Below are 18,555 nucleotides of genomic sequence, written 5' to 3' on the forward strand. Positions count from 1 at the left end.
GCCAGTTAAGTGTCAGCACTGGAATTTTACATTGTGTCAGCTTGGACTAGGTGTAGATGCTGGACGATAGAATTATTTGCATTTAAGACATGTTTACTTTGTAGCATCTTTTTTCAGGTGGTTGTAAAACTGTTAGTGGCAGACACAGGATGCTGGAGGAACTTGGCAGGTCAAGTAGCATCTAGAGAGGAGAATAGACAGTTGACCTGTATCCCTTCATCAGGACTGATAAAGGCTCTCGGCGTGAAACGTCAATTGTTTATTCATTTCCATAGATGCTGCCTGACCTGCTGAGTTCCTTCAGCATTTTGTATATGTTGCTCTAGATTTCCAGCATCTGCAGAATCTCTTGTGTTGATGGACTGATGCTTACTTTTAAATATTTCTTTTAGCTAATGGAGTTGCTGATGTCAGTCGATGCAGAGAGTCTGAGTTCCCGCGTCTTCCAGACCCCAAGTCCCTGTACCCAGCGTCTGCGAGGAGAAGGACTCCCAAAAGGGATGTGCCGCCTGAGAGACTAAACAACGGGGACGCTGTACCCAGGCCACGGCCATCCCTGCCCCAAATCAGAACGGACCCCTGGCAGTTTGTGTCTCACTCGCTCATCCAGAAAGACTCCCCAGATGCCACAGTGCCTACATTGGACGCACTCCTCGCTGCTGAGCGATGCCCCGGTTTGCCTTTCGGTGCCTGTTCTCTACTTGACATGGATGTTGAAGGCCAGTGCCAGGATGGCACAGTTCCCCTGTGCAGGGGCGAGTCCCAGCCCAGCAGACCCAGTGACTTCGAACTGGAGAGAGAGTTCATGTTTTAGCACTCACTGCCTTGCAGATGGGACTGTGCCTCGTTCCTTTACTTGCAAGAGCAATTTCATGAATGCGTTGAACCTTGTTTGGAAAGAAAAAAATGTGAACAGAATGTATATTTTGTTTTCTCTCGGCATTTTTCTATTGTAGACCCTTGTGCTCCCACCTAATCACAGCAGATGTTGGTTGCCAACTGGTGGCTTGGCTCCCTTCATTAACACCCCACTTTCAGGTCGTGAATCTGAGCTGGATGTGATCTCCGGTAAACTGATACACGAGTACTTATCCCTGCTCTGGCTGTCGGATTTGAGTAAAGGAGGATCAACTCACTCAATGTGAGAGTGGAAGAACAGTTTTACACTAGCCCGTGATATTTTGCACTTTGAATATCAAAATTTAATCTGTAGTCATTTTGGGTAGCCTCCATATTTATAGTGAGGGTTTAGACTTGACCAGTTTGCATTGCACCACGACCATGAAGATACCTGGGGTGCATCCTCTTGCTGTCTTAAAATTTAATTCTGTTTAGTAGAGTTTAAGCTATAAGTAGAGGCAATCTCCCTTTTATTTGTTCACTGGCTCTGGTTGTTGGCCGATCACATTTCTCTTAAGCATTGGTGAGGGAGGTTGGGTGGTCGCATACAGGCCTGACCAGTTAAGGGTGGCAAATGTTCACAAGGCTGACAAGATGGGCTTTTATGACAATCTGGTAGTTTCTCAGTCAATATTATTATCTGCAGTAGTTAAGTTTATTGAGTGACTTGAATTCATATTCCCTGCTGTTGTACTGGGTACCAGTCCAGAAACAACATCTCTGCTACCACACCACAAGTGTCTCCTCAAATGCTCAGGAGTTTTAGTGCTATGCAAGTTCAGTAAAATGATCATTCATTATCCTTTACCAACTAAATGTGCTCCAGATTTGTGTGTAAAGGAGTGACATGCAGACACATAGTCCTGGAGTATCTCCCTGGTTAAGCTGATCTTGCGCAGAGGTAATGGTTATTGTTGCTGCAGTTGTCTGTAGCACCAGATGCTGTGCCAATCTATTCACCCAGTGGTGGGCCTTGACAGAATTGAACTGGGAAGTGTGCTCGCTCTCATATTGCTATCTGCTGAGACCCTGAACAGAACTCTGGAAACTTGGGCAACGGGATGTATTTGCAATTACCTGCCACTGAGGAAACAACTACCTTTCCAGAAAAGATTTTCCAAGCTTGAGAGGAAAAACTTGAGGAAACAAAGGGGATATTTCCTGTTGTTCTCTCACAGGGATACGTTGATCATTGTACAGAGCAAACTCGACCACATAGAAAAAGAATCAAGATCTTGCCACTTGAATGTGGTCTTGATGTGCAATTATTTCTCAGTCTGCAACCTCTCCTAGTGATTTCAGAGGGCTATCTTTCAAATTTCTTATCTCTGCGATCAATAGCTTACTACTTGTCGGAGTTAAATTTCAGGAAGTTGTGCCCAAGAATTCCGCTAAGGACTTTATCTTTAAAAAATTATGCTGAATACTGTTCAAACACTGGAAATAGTTGAACAACTGTTTATGGAGCTTCCTTGATTTTCTTAGAGAGGGGTAAAAAAAAATCATTGCTCGGGCTTTCTGAAAAGCTTATTGAGCATGAGTTGGTTTCCACTTGCCTGCTGCCTTATTTATTAATGTATCTATTCAGCTGCGTTGGCTTGGTAAGCATTTTTTAAATCAAAACAAATCTGCTGCTAGTTCTCACCATTTGTGACAAGCCTTTGAGAAAAAAAAATCTGTGTGAAGTGTATTCATTATGCTGAAGATGTGACTTTTACAGATCTATCGACGGTTTTAAACAGTGATTTATTTCTAGCTGTCATAGAGTTTGACTTTTTAAAAAATATGTTCTGAATTGTACTGCAGGGTCCTCAATGCATTCCAATACCCATTGGCCTTGCTACTTATTATAGATGCTTCCAGGATGCAATTAACTACCACACCTCAATCAATTATGGCTGCAAACCTTCATGTTTTGTGATACTCATGTTAATGTGAAACAGTTTGGATATCACAACTGGCTAATTTATTAGTAAATATGACATTCCACGGGACACGAAAAGCCAGAATTAGTATTTGAAGTTTAGTATTATCGATTTCTGTACACTGATTTTTTTTTTAAGTACTAGATCTGTAAGATCAAAAAATTCTGGGGTATTGTACTTCAAAATGCATATATTACTCTGTTTTTTAAGTTGTGGTTGGGACTAGCATAGGGCTTTTATATCACGGCAGCGCAGCCTGGGAGTCCATATGCAGTTGAAGCCACTGACAGTTTACTAATCGGCCATCGTTTCCTTTTACTTTCTGATGTGATTCCATTATTCCTGCAGCTATCCTCAGTTGGTGCAGCCTGTCCATGTGGTTGGGTGATGTTTGGTGCTAGAGCTCCAGAGAGGGTATAGTCTTCAATAGCAGCTGGGTATAAGGGGCAAAGTTCCTCATGTTAAATGGGAAATGTTCGGGGGGAGAGAACTCTGTATCCCTGCTGATTTTGCCTTTTTGTTATGTACCAGCAGTCATTTACAGCCAGAGTATTATTAAAGGGGTTCAGATAATGTTTTAAAGGGTGTATTTTTCACAGTTGGAGAATGTCGTATTGTTTTAATCTGTCTGGTAATTAAACTAATATAGAAACGGTTCCACTTTAAGACCTATAATTCAACTGATTCATCTTGTCAGTGTTAACATGTATTTTAAGATGTAGCTACATTTTTGTCACATAACTGGATGTCGGAATATCACCACCTTTTTACCTCTGTTCAAATACAAGTAGTTTGTTTTGGAAGCTTAATTATTGTACATTCAGTGTGACTGATTCTTATCCTTGCTACTCAAATCATACGATATACTTGTGCATTGATTTTTTTTTGGTAAAATACGTAAGCTACTGTACCACTTTATAAATCATCTGTCAAAGGTCTTTTCACTGGAAGATGCTGCTTTATATATTTGTTTAGTTGTATTTTTACTGCAGTTTGAGACTTTGAATAATATTTATGTAAAATCTTAGGTATTAAATAAGAACATGTTTTATATTTTGCCAAGCAGGCTTGGTCCATGTCAAGTCCCAGGAAAGGATGATGGTAGTTCTATTCGGGAATCTTGATGTCAGGGTACTTGTGTTGCTCACTTTTGTTTCCCTCTTCAATGTACAGTACCTATGGTTCAAAAATCCTTAATAAACATTAAAAAAGAAATCGTTATTTTGATTTCACAATCATGTCTTGTAAAAACAGTAATTGCAGAAACCAGTTCCCTTTGAACATAATTTTAAAACACAGCAGTTTTTGGAAATGAAGCTTGATCAGTGCCAGGATTTACATTAGGTAAAACAATCTCTTCCCTTCTGATGCATGCCATAAATTATGGAAGCATACCTAAGCTTATAGACCCCTTAGGCAGATTCATTTAATTAGATCACAGCTGATCAGTGGTTCCAATAACTTGTTGACTAATAAAACTGATTAAAGGAGAAACTTAAGAGAAATTTGGAAGGTACGAGGATGGGAGGGGTATGGAGCCTATGGTCTGGGTGCAGAGACTGGGCAAATTAATAGTTCAGCATAGATTAGATGGGCTGACAGGCCTGTTTCTATGCTGTAGTGACTAAAACATCATCCGAAATACCTCTCTATTAATGGTCTGTCAAAATTAACTTGATCCCCATCCTTCCAGTGCTTCTGGGTTGAAAATGACATACCGATTTCTTGCTCCCCTACCCTCCCAGAGCCTTGCTCTGATTTTAAGATGTAATACAGTGGGTGCAGTATTTAATGTTAATTGTCTAAATCTATAAATAAGTAGTATAAAGTAAATAATGAATAAAGTAATTTTAATAAAAGTATTCTTTCTGCTTCAGCATAATAATTTTAGCTCAGTTTTGAAGTGGGCTTCTGTCACTGCATGAGAGAACATTGGGTGTGGATATAAATGTTTAATCCTTGTTGTGTTAACTGCACATACATTTGGTGGCCACTTTATTAGCTACCGCCTGTGCCTATTCTGCTGAGATAGCCCATCCACTTCAACATTCAATGTGCTGTGTGGTCAGAAGTGGTCTTCTACCCATAGAACTGCTACTCACTGGATGTTTGTTGTATTTCGCACCATTCTCTGTAAACTCTAGACTGTTGCGCGTGAAATCCCAGATCAGCCGTTTCTGAGATACTCAAACCACCCTGTGTGGCACCAACAATCATTGCATGCTCAAAGATCATATTTCTTCCCCATTCTGATATTTAGTCTAAATGACATGTGAACCTCAAGGCCATGTCTTTTATGCAGAGAGTCGTTGCCACATTATAAACTGAATAGATATCTGCATTAATGAGCAGGTGTTCTTAATAAAGTGGCCACTGAGGGTAGGTAAGATGCCCATGAACTTTATACCCCAGTGAGAGGTGGTGCATACGTGAGACTACTTAGATGTTTAATACTTGAATAATTTTCTTTCTCCATCAGAGAACGGTACAGCACAAAAACACGCCCTTTGGAAACTAGTCTGTACCAAGCCTAGTCCCATCAACCTGCACTATACCCCTCTCATCCATGTACCTATCTGAATTTGAAATCGAACCCACATGCACCACTTGCGCTGGCAGCCTGTTCCAATCAAAGGTCCAATAAATTTCTATCTGTTCCCTCGCCTCCAATCAAGGCAAGGACATTAAAGCTATTCTATCAATATTTTCATTACACATGTTCAGTTAAAATATATTATCACAATAAGGAATCCTTATGCCAAGTCCGTGCTCAGCTTTCAAGTTGGATGATAAGTGAGAAGTTTGGTTTGTGGCTTAAAAAAAATAAGGACCTTCCTCAATTCTCCACTCTGACCTTTCACTTCTCACCTACCTATTACTTACCCCTGGGTCCCCTCCTCCTCCCCTTTCTCCTATTGTCTATTCTCCCGTCCTATCAGATTCCTTCTTCTCCAGCCCTTGACCTTTCCCACCCACCTGGCTTCACCTATCATCTTCCAGCTGTACTCCTTCCTCTCCCCTGCCTTTTTACTCTGGCACCTTCCCCCTTCCTTCTCAGACCTGAAACCTGAGATGTTGACTGTTCACACATCTCCATAAATGCTGCCTGAGCAGCTGAGTTCCTCCAGCTTATTGTGTGTGGCTCTGGTTTTCCAGCATCTGCTAAATCTCTTGTTTTTTATGACATTATCCTATTGACAGCAGGAGTAAAAAAAATTACTCTACTGCAAACATTTTGAATCTTGGACCTGGTATTGACTTGTAGATGCTGGATAGAGGAAAGCAGGTTCAAGCATACAGTGGCATGCAAAAGTTTGGGTACCCCTGGTCAAAATTTCTGTTACTGTGAATAGTTAAGTGAGTGGAAGATGAACTGATCTCCAAAAGTCATAAAGATGAAACATCCTTTTCAACATTTTAAGCAAGATTAGTGTATTATTTTTGTTTTGTACAATTTTAGAGTGAAAAAGGGAAGGAGCACCATCTGAAGGTTTGGGCACCCCAAGAGATTTGAGCTCTCAGATAACTTTTACGAAGATCTCAGACCTTAATTAATTTGTTAGGGCTATGGCTTGTTCACAATCATCGTTAGGAAATGCCAGGTGATGCAAATTTCAAAGCTTTATAAATACCCTAACTCAAACCTTGTCCCAACAATCAGCAGCCATAGGCTCCTCTAAGCAGCTACATAGCACTCTGAAAATTAAAATAAATGATGCCCACAAAGCAGGAGAAGGCTATAAGAAGATAGCAAAGCGTTTTCAGGTAGGTCAAGTTGAGATCTGGAAGACCAAGAAAACTTTGAGAGAACTGCTCATAGGATTGCTAGAAAGGCAAATCAAACCCCCCGTTTGACTGCAAAAGACCTTCAGGAAGATTTAGCAGACTCTGGAGTGGTGGTGCACTGTCCTACTGTGCAGCGACACCTGCACAAATATGACCTTTATGGAAGAGTCATCAGAAGAATACCTTTACTGCATCCTCACCCACAAAATTCTGCGTCAAATGTTTGCAAAGGAACATCTAAACAAACCTGATGCATTTTGGAAAATTAGACCTATGGACTGATGAAGTTAAAATAGAACTTTTTGGCAAAGGTATGTTTGGAGAAAAAAGAGTGCAGAATTTCATGAAAAGAACACCTCTCCAACTGTTAAAGCATGGGGATGGATCGATCATGCTTTGGGCTTGTTTTGCAGCCAGAGGCACAGGGAACATTTCACTGGTAGAGGGAAGAATGAATTCAATTAAATACCAGCAAATTCTGGAAGCAAACATCACACCGTCTGTAAAAAAAAAAGCTGAAGATGAAAAGAGGATGGCTTCTACAACAGGATAATGATCCTAAACACACCTCAAAATCCACAATGGACTACCTCAAGAGGCACAAGCTGAAGGTTTTGCCATGGCCCTCCCAGTCCCCCGACCTAAACATTATAAAAAATCTGTGGATAGACCTCAGAGCAGTGCATGCAAGACGGCCCAAGAATCTCACAGAACATAGAAGCCTTTTGCAAGGGAGAATAGGCGAAAATCCCCCTAACAAGAATTGAAAGACTCTTAGCTGGCTACAGAAAGCGTTTACAAGCTGTAAGTACTGACCATGCAGGGTGCCCAAACTTTTGCTTTGGGCCCTTTTCCTTTTCTGTTATTTTGAAACCGTAAAAGATGTAAATAAAAAAAGTTATTTTACTTAAAATATTAAAGAAATGTGTCATCTTTAACTTTATGCCGTTTGGAAATCAGGTCATCTTTTACTTGCTTAGCTATTCACAGTAACAGAGATTTTGACTAGGGGTGCCCAAACTTTTGCATGCCACTGTATTTTCGCCTTCCAAATTAGACTCCCTATCTGTGACAATCATGGCAAGCTGAAATTGTTAATTTTATTCTGCGCTCTCAATAATAATGATCAAGGGAAAGCCATAACCACAATAGACTAGTCACTCACTGCATCCATGCCAATACATAAAATGGCTTTAGTGTAATCCAGTTTACCATCATTCATCCTTGAATCTTGTAGGTTACAGAAGCTCAGATACTAAATGCATCATGGATCCAGCATACCACAGCGAAGTGAGTTCTGAACGCTGTCCAATCCTTAGGTAAACAATGATTTCCTCCTAACTATTGACTGCATCTTGTTATTGACCTCTGATAGAGAAAGGATTCACTCTGGCTGGGATGTTTATAATTTTGCCACTTCAATTAAACCTCCTCCTGGACTCCTTTGTTCCAGAGAAAATAACCACAGCCTAGACCACTCAATTCCTCTCCCTTACCTAAAATTCTTCAGCCTTGGCAGTATCTTTGTAAATCTGATCTTTAAAATGTGTCCAGCTGTAACATAACTGCCGGAGACTGCTTTTATCCCAATGAGACATTAAGTTTGATTGTATCCATTTTGAACAGTACGCAGATTTTGTAAACATTCTTGTCACTGAAGTGATTTGAGATATTTCTTTAAAACTAACTTATTACCAGAGGCCTGGTAATGTTTCATACTCTGCAAAGTGTGCCTCATAACTACAGCAACGCCCACAGTTCAGAAGAACTTCATCCTAAAAAGAATGTGCAGGCCACCACGTAGATTCATCTCCACTTTTTTCGTCTTCTTTCTTTAAACAGCTGATTCCCTAACATGCCCACTCATAATCAGCAATTGGTTAATTACAATTGGAAGCTTGATTGATTGGATAGCGTCATGGTTAGCACGATGCTATTATAGCTTGGGACGTCGAAGTTAGAGTTCATTTCCGTCGCCATCTGTTAAAAGCTTGTATGTTCTTACTGTGAGCTTATGGGTTTTCTCCAGATGCTCCAGTTTCCTCCCACAGTCCAAAGACGTACCAGTTAGTAGGTTAATTGGTCATTGTAAATTGTCCCTTATTTAGGCCTACTCTAGGGGGTTGCCGGGTGGTGAGGTTTGAAGGGCAGAAGGACCTGTTCTGAGCTGGATCTCCTAATAAATAAATAATTTTGAAAACCTGGTCTATTATGCAATGGTATCTGGGTAAATCCTTCCTCAGAGTGCATTAGTGTAATGCAGTTTTATAGTTATTGTTTTGAAATTAGCAGTGTGGCTAGATAGTCTAATTCCTTTCAAGCTGCATTGATAACAAGCAATCGCTTAGCAGCATCTATTATTAATAGTGATATGAAACCTATTCAAGCAACTTGAATCATATCTGATTTATGCATATAGAATTTGGCCCCTAATTTATCCAACCTTTCATTAAATCCATCCACTAAGTGTAAAGCTATGACCCACTGAGGGAGACAGCATCTTTTCTACAGGGGTAGTGCTATGCACAACTCAAACTTGGAGCTATAGCTTACCCCCTGTTAAATTATTGTTTTTTTAGATCAGAGATGAGGAATTTCTTTAGCCAGAGAGTGATGAACCTGTGGAATTCATTGCCACAGATAGCTAGGAAGGCCAAGTCAGTGAGTATATTTAAAGCAGAGATTGATCGATTCTTGATTTGTAAGGGCATCAAAGATTACAAGGAGAAGACAGGAGAGTGGGGTTGAGAAGAATAATAAATTAGCCATGACCGGAGCAGACTCAATCAGCCGAATGGCCTAATTCTGTTCCTATGTCTTATTTATGATTCTTCTCTGAACAATAAGCAGTCTCAAGCACCCTTTTGATTTCTCCTTTCTATCCAGAAATGTGTGACTAACTAGGGAAAACCTTGCATCTTTCCATAACAAAATGGAGAATACAAGTCTTCAGGTAGGCTCTTTAATTTCTCGTCCCTGCTACCTTTTAAAGAAAATAAAAGATAGAACTGGACAGGCCATTCAGCTCTTGATCATGCTGATCTTGATGGCAATTGATATGAAATGTCCTCCTGTGTATCATCCATTTTCCTCCAGTACTGGTGTGTCTTTCTAAAAGTCTCTTAAACTTCGGGGCGGTACTGTATCGTAGAGCAACACGATTGGTCACATGGGTGTAATTGGGTGGCACACGCTCATTTGACCGGAAGAGCCTGTTACCATGTTGTATCTCAATCAAATAAAATAGAATGCCTGCTTCCAGAACTTACCCCTATTCCAGGCACCTACCACTCAGTTTAAAAAAAACTTTCCACTCACGTCACCTTTAAACTTCCCTCCTGTAACCTTAAAAACGTATACTCTGGTGTGACGTTTCTACCCCAGGCAAAAGGTTCTGATTTTCTACTCTCTGCATGCCTCTCATAATATTAAATAGATTTAATCTCATAATATTAAATTTCATACAATGACTAAGCATTATTATGGCTAATATGAGGTTAGGGTGTTGGGAGGAAAGTATAGCCGAGGATGTAAAGGGCAGATTTTTTTTTGACAGAGTGGTAGGTGCATGGAACATGCTGCCAGGGCTGGTGGTAGATGCAGATTTATTAGGGACATTTAAGAGACTCTTAGATAAGCAGATGGATGATAGAAAAATGGAGGGCTATGTGGGAGGGAAGGGTTTGATTGATCTTAGAGTAGGTTAAAAGCTCGGCACAATACTGTGGGCCAAGGGGCCTGTACTGTTCAAATAAAGAATGCCCCTTCAGCAGGAATTACTCATTTGCTAATTGCTAACATCAGTTTTCCTTCTACTTCCTCATCCGATATGCCGATTAAACTTAATGCTGAGTAAACAAAAATTTTACAGAATTAAAGTATTAATTATGCCAGTTTTCATTTCCACAAAAACTGTCAAACTGCTTCGGGTGTTTGTCCTTCCTGGTGTAGGACTGTTACGTGAAAGTCTGATGCATAAATCACCTTATTTCTGTGCCTTAAGGTCTATTTTAACAGTGGGTCAGAGCAAAGAGCCAGCAAATGTTGGAATGGATTGAAACCTTCCACAAAGTTTTGATGACCGTAATCCTAATAAAATAGACCAAACTTTAGAATATACTCTTTTGACTTATTTTTGACACTGTATCTGCCGCCATATTGTGTGCATGTTCTAACCAAGTTAAAACTTCACATTCCAAAAATGTTAAGATGCTGAAATAGCAAAAACAACCTGTAAAGTATTTTGGTTGAACAATCTGTGACGTCTGGTTTATAAATCACTCATTATAAAACCTTGGTGTGGTCAAGATACCTGTATATGTTTTACCTGAAAAAGGGAAGCTGTTTAAATGATGTGGGGAATATTATGTCTCAATTGGATCCTGTAAACCGACATGGAGTGGATCTAATTGGGCGGTGTGCTCTGATTGTCAGTTTTACTTGTGCTGTGGGTCAGGGGTGGCCAGGTTCCAGCTCGAATCACACGTGCTGCCTGGAAGTGAATGTGAACACTGATGGTACAAATTGACAATGTGATGTAGGTACTACTGAATATTACTCCTGTAGTTATAATTTTTTTTAAAAATTTTGTATTTGACACTCAGTACTGTCAAAGAAAAGTAATCACTGGATCACTTTCTATTTGTATGTGATAATTTTGCTGGCTGGCTCTCTTGGCCAACATCAGATGTATATCAGTTTTAATAAAACCCCAATTTTTCAGTAAACTTCTGTTTGCTGTGTTTCTCTGTTGGAAATGTGGGAAATTTAACTGAGCCAGTATATGGGATGCTCCCACAAGCAGCAATGTGGGAGATAATTGTGTTTAATGATAGGAATAAATATTATCCCAGGATTGAATGCAGATGAGTAGAATTTTTAATTGATTCATGACAAGTGGAACAGACAAAAGGGCATTGTGTTAAAGCCTTACCGTTAAATGTGGCTTGCTCGCTTTAGCAGGAAATTAATTTGTTCATGATGGCTGTTGGCCAGTCAGAACAGAGCTGTGTAGGCCCTTCAGCCCACAATGTTGTGCCAACCTTTTAACCTACACCAAGATCAATCTTCCCCTTCCTTCTCACATAGCCCTCCATTTCTTCCTTCAGCTACGTGCCTACCTAAATGCCCCGAATGTATCTGCTCCACCACCACCCCAGGCAGAGCCTTCCATGCACTGCTAAAAAGAAATAATCGTCCTGTGACATAGCACCTCCTTCCAAATACCTTAAGCAGGCCCTCTCGTATTAGCCATTACTGCTCTGGGGGAAATGCCTATGACTATCCACTATCTATGCTTATTGTCTTATACTCTTATCAAGTCACAGCTCATCTTCAAAGTAAAATTTATTATTAGAGTACATACACGTCACCACATACAACCCCAAGATTCTATTTTCTGCAGGCATACTTAGCAAATCTATAGAACAGTAATTAAACAGGATGAATGGAAGTGAAGATATAAATAAATAAATAGCAATAAATAATGAGCATGAAATAACAAGATAAAAGTGTCCTTAAAATGAGAACACCAGAAGTAGAATGAGTGTAGTTATCCCCTTTTGTTCAAGAGCCTGATGGTTGAGGGGTAGTAACTATACTTGAACGTGGTGGTGTGAATCCTGAGGCTCCTATACCTTCTACCTGCTGGCAATAGCGAGAAAAGAACATTGGCCTGGGAGGTGAGGATCTTTGATGACAGATGCTGCTTTTCTACAGCAACATTTTATATAGATGTGCTCAATGGTTAGGAGGGTTTTTACCTATGAATACTCGGCTGAACCCACTACGTTTTGTATGATTTTCCGTTCAAAGGCATAGGTGTTTCCATATCAGGCCCTAATGCAGCCAGTCAGCACACTTTCCACTACACATCTCTAGAAGTTAGCCAAAGTTTTTGATGACGTGCTGAATCTCCACAGGCTCCCAAGGAAGTGGAGGTGCTGTTATATTTATATGATGGATCCAGGTCAGGTCCTCTGAGATGGTGATACCCAGGAATTTTAAGTTACTGACCCTCTCCACCTCTGATGACTGGCTCATGGACCTCAGGTTTCCCTCTCTTGCAGCCTACAACTAGTTCACTGGTCTTGTTGACATTGAGTGAGAGGTTGCTGTTATAACACCACTCAGCCATGTTTTCAATCTCCCTCCTGTGTGCTGATTTATCACCCCCTTTGATACAGCCCACAATAGTGGTGTCATCAGCAAACTTGTATATGGTGTTGGAGCCAAACTTAACCACCCAGTCTTAGGTGCAGAGTGAGTAGAGCAGCGGGGCTAAGCACACATCCCTGTGGCACTCCTGTGCTGATGGAGTTTGTGAAGGAAATGTTTTTGGCAATCCAAATTGACTGGGGTCTACAAGTGAGGAAATCCAGGATCCAGTTGTGTGGGGGGGGGGGGGGGCGGTGCGCGGAATATCTTCCTTCCCCCGAAAGAGGGAAGATCATGACGATCATTCTAACTTTCCTCAGAAGACAGGCCTTCTAATTCAGAGCATCCTGGTGAATCCCCTCTGCAGCCTGTCCAAAGTTTCCATGTGCTATCTGCCCTGCTGAGTTGCTGCAGATTTTGTATGTTGCTCCTATAATAAGGTGACCAGAACCAAACAATACTTCGTGTGTGATGTACAACAACTTGCTGTTGCAGCATATCAGGAACAGGATGGATGAACAAGCAGGACATAGTTTATCACTAAATTAACTAAAAAGTAATTGTAATAGTTTAATTCTGGCTGCAGCATTAAGCGTCCACTGTGCAGAATGGTAGCATAATGCCATTACACTGCCAGCAATTACCAGTCGGGGTAGCAAAAAGTACTAAGGAGAAGAGTAAAAGTGGCAGGCCGACAAATCCAGGGCAAGCATTAAAAAGGGCCACTTTTCAACATAATTGTATAAGGGCTAAGAGAGTTGTAAAAGAGCGCCTGAAGGCTTTGTGTGTCAATGCAAGGAGCATTCGTAATAAGGTGGATGAATTGAAAGTGCAGATTGTTATTAATGATTATGATATAGTCATAATCACAGAGACATGGCTCCAGGGTGACCAGGGATGGGAGCTCAACGTTCAGGGATATTCAACATTCAGGAGGGATAGACATGAAGGAAGGGGAGGTGGGGTGGCGTTGCTGGTTAAAGAAGAGATTAACGCAATAGAAAGGAAGGACATAAGCCGGGAAGATGTGGAATCGATATGGGTAGAGCTGCGTAACACTAAGGGGCAGAAGACGCTGGTGGGAGTTGTGTACAGGCCACCTAACAGTAGTAGTGAGGTCGGAGATGGTATTAAACAGGAAATTAGAAATGTGTGCAATAAAGGAACAGCAGTTATAATGGGTGACTTCAATCTACATGTAGATTGGGTGAACCAAATTGGTAAAGGTGCTGAGGAAGAGGATTTCTTGGAATGTATGCGGGATGGTTTTTTGAACCAACATGTCGAGGAACCAACTAGAGAGCAGCTATTCTGGACTGGGTTTTGAGCAATGAGGAAGGGTTAATTAGCGATCTTGTCGTGAGAGGCCCCTTGGTTAAGAGTGACCATAATATGGTGGAATTCTTCATTAATATGGAGAGTGAGATAGTTAATTCAGAAACAAAGGTTCTGAACTTAAAGAGGGGTAATTTGGAAGGTATGAGACGTGAATTAGCTAAGATAGACTGGCAAATGACACTTAAAGGATTGACGGTGGATATGCAATGGCAAGCATTTAAAGGTTGCATGGATGAACTACAACAATTGTTCATCCCAGTTTGGCAAAAGAATAAATCAAGGAAGGTAGTGCACCCGTGGCTGACATGAGAAATTAGGGATAGTATCAATTCCAAAGAAGAAGCATACAAATTAGCCAGAGAAAGTGGCTCACCTGAGGACTGGGAGAAATTCAGAGTTCAGCAGAGGAGGACAAAGGGCTTAATTAGGAAGGGGAAAAAAGATTATGAGAGAAAACTGGCAGGGAACATAAAAACTGACTGTAAAAGCTTTTATAGATATGTAAAAAGGAAGAGACTGGTAAAGACAAATGTGGGTCCCCTACAGACAGAAACAGGTGAATTGATTATGGGGAGCAAGGACATGGCAGACCAATTGAATAATTACTTTGGTTCTGTCTTCACTAAGGAGGACATAAATAATCTTCCAGAAATAGTAGGGGACAGAGGGTCCAGTGATATGGAGGAACTGAGCGAAATACTTGTTAGTAGGGAAGTGGTGTTAGGTAAATTGAAGGGATTGAAGGCAGATTAATCCCCAGGGCCAGATGGTCTGCATCCTAGAGTGCTTAAGGAAGTAGCCCAAGAAATAGTGGATGCATTAGTGATAATTTTTCAAAACTCGTTAGATTCTGGACTAGTTCCTGAGGATTGGAGGGTGGCTAATGTAACCCCACTTTTTAAAAAAGGAGGGAAAGAGAAACCGGGGAATTATAGACCGGTTAGCCTAACATCGGTGGTGGGGAAACTGCTGGAGTCAGTTATCAAAGATGTGATAACAGCACATTTGGAAAGCGGTGAAATCATCGGACAAAGTCAGCATGGATTTGTGAAAGGAAAATCATGTCTGACGAATCTCATAGAATTTTTTGAGGATGTAACCAGTAGAGTGGATAGGGGAGAACCAGTGGATGTGGTATATTTGGATTTTCAAAAGGCTTTTGACAAGATCCCACACAGGAGATTACTGTGCAAACTTAAAGCACACGGTGTTGGGGGTAAGGTATTGATGTGGATGGAGAATTGGTTAGCAGACAGGAAGCAAAGAGTGGGAATAAACGGGACCTTTTCAGAATGGCAGGCGGTGACTAGTGGGGTACCGCAAGGCTCAGTGCTGGGACCCCAGTTGTTTACAATATATATCAATGACTTGGATGAGGGAATTAAATGCAGCATCTCCAAGTTTGCGGATGACACGAAGCTGGGTGGCAGTGTTAGCTGTGAGGAGGATGCTAAGAGGATGCAGAGTGACTTGGATAGGTTGGGTGAGTGGGCAAATTCATGGCAGATGCAATTTAATGTGGATAAATATGAAGTTATCCACTTTGGTGGCAAAAATAGGAAAATAGATTATTATCTGAATGGTGGCCGATTCGGAAAAGGGGAGGTGCAACGAGACCTGGGTGTCATTATACACCAGTCATTGAAAGTGGGCATGCAGGTACAGCAGGCGGTGAAAAAGGCGAATGGTATGCTGGCATTTATAGCGAGAGGATTCGAGTACAGGAGCAGGGAGGTACTACTGCAGTTGTACAAGGCCTTGGTGAGACCACACCTGGAGTATTGTGTGCAGTTTTGTTCCCCTAATCTGAGGAAAGACATCCTTGCCATAGAGGGAGTACAAAGAAGGTTCACCAGATTGATTCCTGGGATGGCTGGACTTTCATATGAAGAAAGACTGGATGAACTGGGCTTGTACTCGTTGGAATTTAGAAGATTGAGGGGGGATCTGATTGAAACATATAAAATCCTAAAGGGATTGGACAGGCTAGATGCAGGAAGATTGTTCCCGATGTTGGGGAAGTCCAGAACAAGGGGTCACAGTTTGAGGATAAAGGGGAAGCCTTTTAGGACTGAGATTAGGAAAAACTTCTTCACACAGAGAGTGGTGAATCTGTGGAATTCTCTGCCACAGGAAACAGTTGAGGCCAGTTCATTGGCTATATTTAAGAGGGAGTTAGATATGGCCCTTGTGGCTACGGGGATCAGGGGGTATGGAGGGAAGGCTGGTGCGGGGTTCTGAGTTGGATGATCAGCCATGATCATAATAAATGGTGGTGCAGGCTCGAAGGGCCAAATGGCCTACTCCTGCACCTATTTTCTATGTTTCCAATTCCTTCTGCTGTCTATAGGCATTTGTGCGTTCACCTCATGACCATGTAGGCTTCCTCCCACATTCCAAACATCTACAGGCTAGGGTTAGTGAGTTGTGGGCATGCTATGTTGGTGTTAGAAGCATGGCTACACTTACAGGCTGCCCACAGAACATCCTTGGGCGGTTGGCCACTGATGCAAATGACTGAGTCGCTGTATATTTTGATGTTTGTGTTACAAATAAAGCTAATCTTTAATTAGGTGGGGTATACAAGTTAAAAAATTTAAGGATGGATCATGAAGCGTTATAGTCACATAGCACAATCATCAAGTCATAGAAAACTACAGGACAAAAACAGGCCATTTGGCCCATCTAATTCATGCCAAACCATTTAAACTGACTACTCCCATTGACTTGCACCCAAACCATAGTCCTCCATACCCCTACCGTTTATGTACTTATCTAAACTTCTCAAATGTTGAAATTGCATACACCAGGAGTACTGGCTCTTACTACCCTGAGTGAAGAAATTTTCACTCATGTTCTGCTTAAACGTTTCACTTTTCACCTAAGACCTCCAGTTTTAGTCTAACCCAACCTCAGTGGAAAAACCCTGCTTGTATTTACCCAATCTGTACTTCATAATTTTGTATACCTTTACCAAATCTCCTGTCCATCTTTGATGTTCTAGGGAATAAAGTTCTAACCTATTAAATCTTCCCCTGAAACTCAGATCCTCCAGGCCCAGCAACATGCTTATAAATTTTCTCCGTACTCTTTCAACCTTATTTACATCTTTCCTTTAGATAGGCAACCCAAATTGCACACAATACTCCAAATTAGGCCTCAATGTCTTAAACAACTTCAACATAATGTCACATCTCTTGAATTCAATACTTTGTTTATGATGGCCAATGTGCCAAAGGCTTTCTATACAACTATCTACCTCTGAGCCACTTTCAATGAATCGTGGACCTATATTCTCATCACGTTGTTCTATCAGACTCAAAATGCCCTACCACTACCCTGCTTGGTCCCTCCAAAGTGCAACACTAACCCCTTGGCTGCATTAAATTCTACCTGCCATTTTCCAGCTAGTCCAGATCTCATTGAAAGCTTTGATAGTCTTCCTCACTGTCCCCTACTCCCAGTGTCATCTGCAAATCTACCACATCATCCAGATTGTTGATATTGATGACAAACAGACTGATTCCTGATCCCTGCAGCACACCACTAGTTACAAACCTCCAGAGAGGCAACCATATACAACCACTCTCTGCTTCTCCTACAAAGCCAACGGCTAATCCAAATTACTGTCTCATCTTGAATGCCAAGTGACTAAACCTTCTTGACTAGCCTCCCAAGTGGGACCTTGTTAAATACCTTGAAGTCCATGTAGACAACATCCACTGCCTTACCTTCATCAACTTTCCTGGTAACTTCCTCAAAAATCTACAAGATTAGTTAGACAGGACCCACCATGCACAAAGCAATCCTGACCATCCCAAATCAATCCCTGTCTATCCAAATACTTACATATCCAGTCCCTTAGAATACATTCCATCTTTCCCACCACTGATAGCATGGTCTCTGCTGTTGTAGCCCATCCACAAAGGTTTGGCATGTTGCATGTTCAGAGATGCTCTTCTGGACACCACTGTTGTAATGTGTGGTCATTTCAGTTACTGTTGCCTTCCTGTTAGCTTGAACCATTCAAGCCATTCTCCTCAGACCTCTCAAATTATTTTCACCCACAGAACTGTTGCTCACTGGATGTTTTTGTTTCTCACACCATTCTCTGTAAACAGACTGAGAAAAGTCCCAGTAGATCAGCTGTTTCTGATACTCAAACCACCCTGTCTGGCTCCAACAATCATTTTGCTGTCAAAGTCACTGAGATCACATTCTGATGTTTAGTCTGAACATCTGAACCTCTGCCCATGTCCAAGTGCTTTTATGCATTGAGCTGTTGCCATATGATTGGCTGATAGACATTTGTATTAAGGCATACAGATGTACCTACTAAAGTGGCTGCTAAGTACATAGTGAAACATGTCCTTACTACAACATTTGCAACACCAATGTTTTCCCAAGACACCATTTGGAAGAAAAATAGTCTTTGTCTTAATCTCTAGAA

At 41.2% G+C, this 18,555-nt stretch overlaps 1 protein-coding gene across 3 annotated transcripts in view; it reads left to right on the plus strand.

Annotated features, from left to right (window-relative positions):
* Positions 1 to 11,338, plus strand: part of LOC134350791 (mitogen-activated protein kinase kinase kinase 21-like) — a 160,407-nt gene extending 149,069 nt beyond the window's left edge. For all 3 annotated transcript variants that reach the window (XM_063056483.1, XM_063056485.1, XM_063056484.1), the window contains one exon: positions 393 to 11,338. In XM_063056483.1, coding sequence (XP_062912553.1) covers positions 393 to 814 — 422 coding nt within the window. In that variant the 3' untranslated portion in view covers positions 815 to 11,338. The remainder of the gene's footprint in view (positions 1 to 392) is intronic.
* The last annotated feature ends 7,217 nt before the right edge of the window (positions 11,339 to 18,555 follow it).

Source organism: Mobula hypostoma, chromosome 8 (assembly GCF_963921235.1).
Source record: "Mobula hypostoma chromosome 8, sMobHyp1.1, whole genome shotgun sequence".
Classification (NCBI taxonomy): Eukaryota; Metazoa; Chordata; class Chondrichthyes; order Myliobatiformes; family Myliobatidae; genus Mobula; species Mobula hypostoma.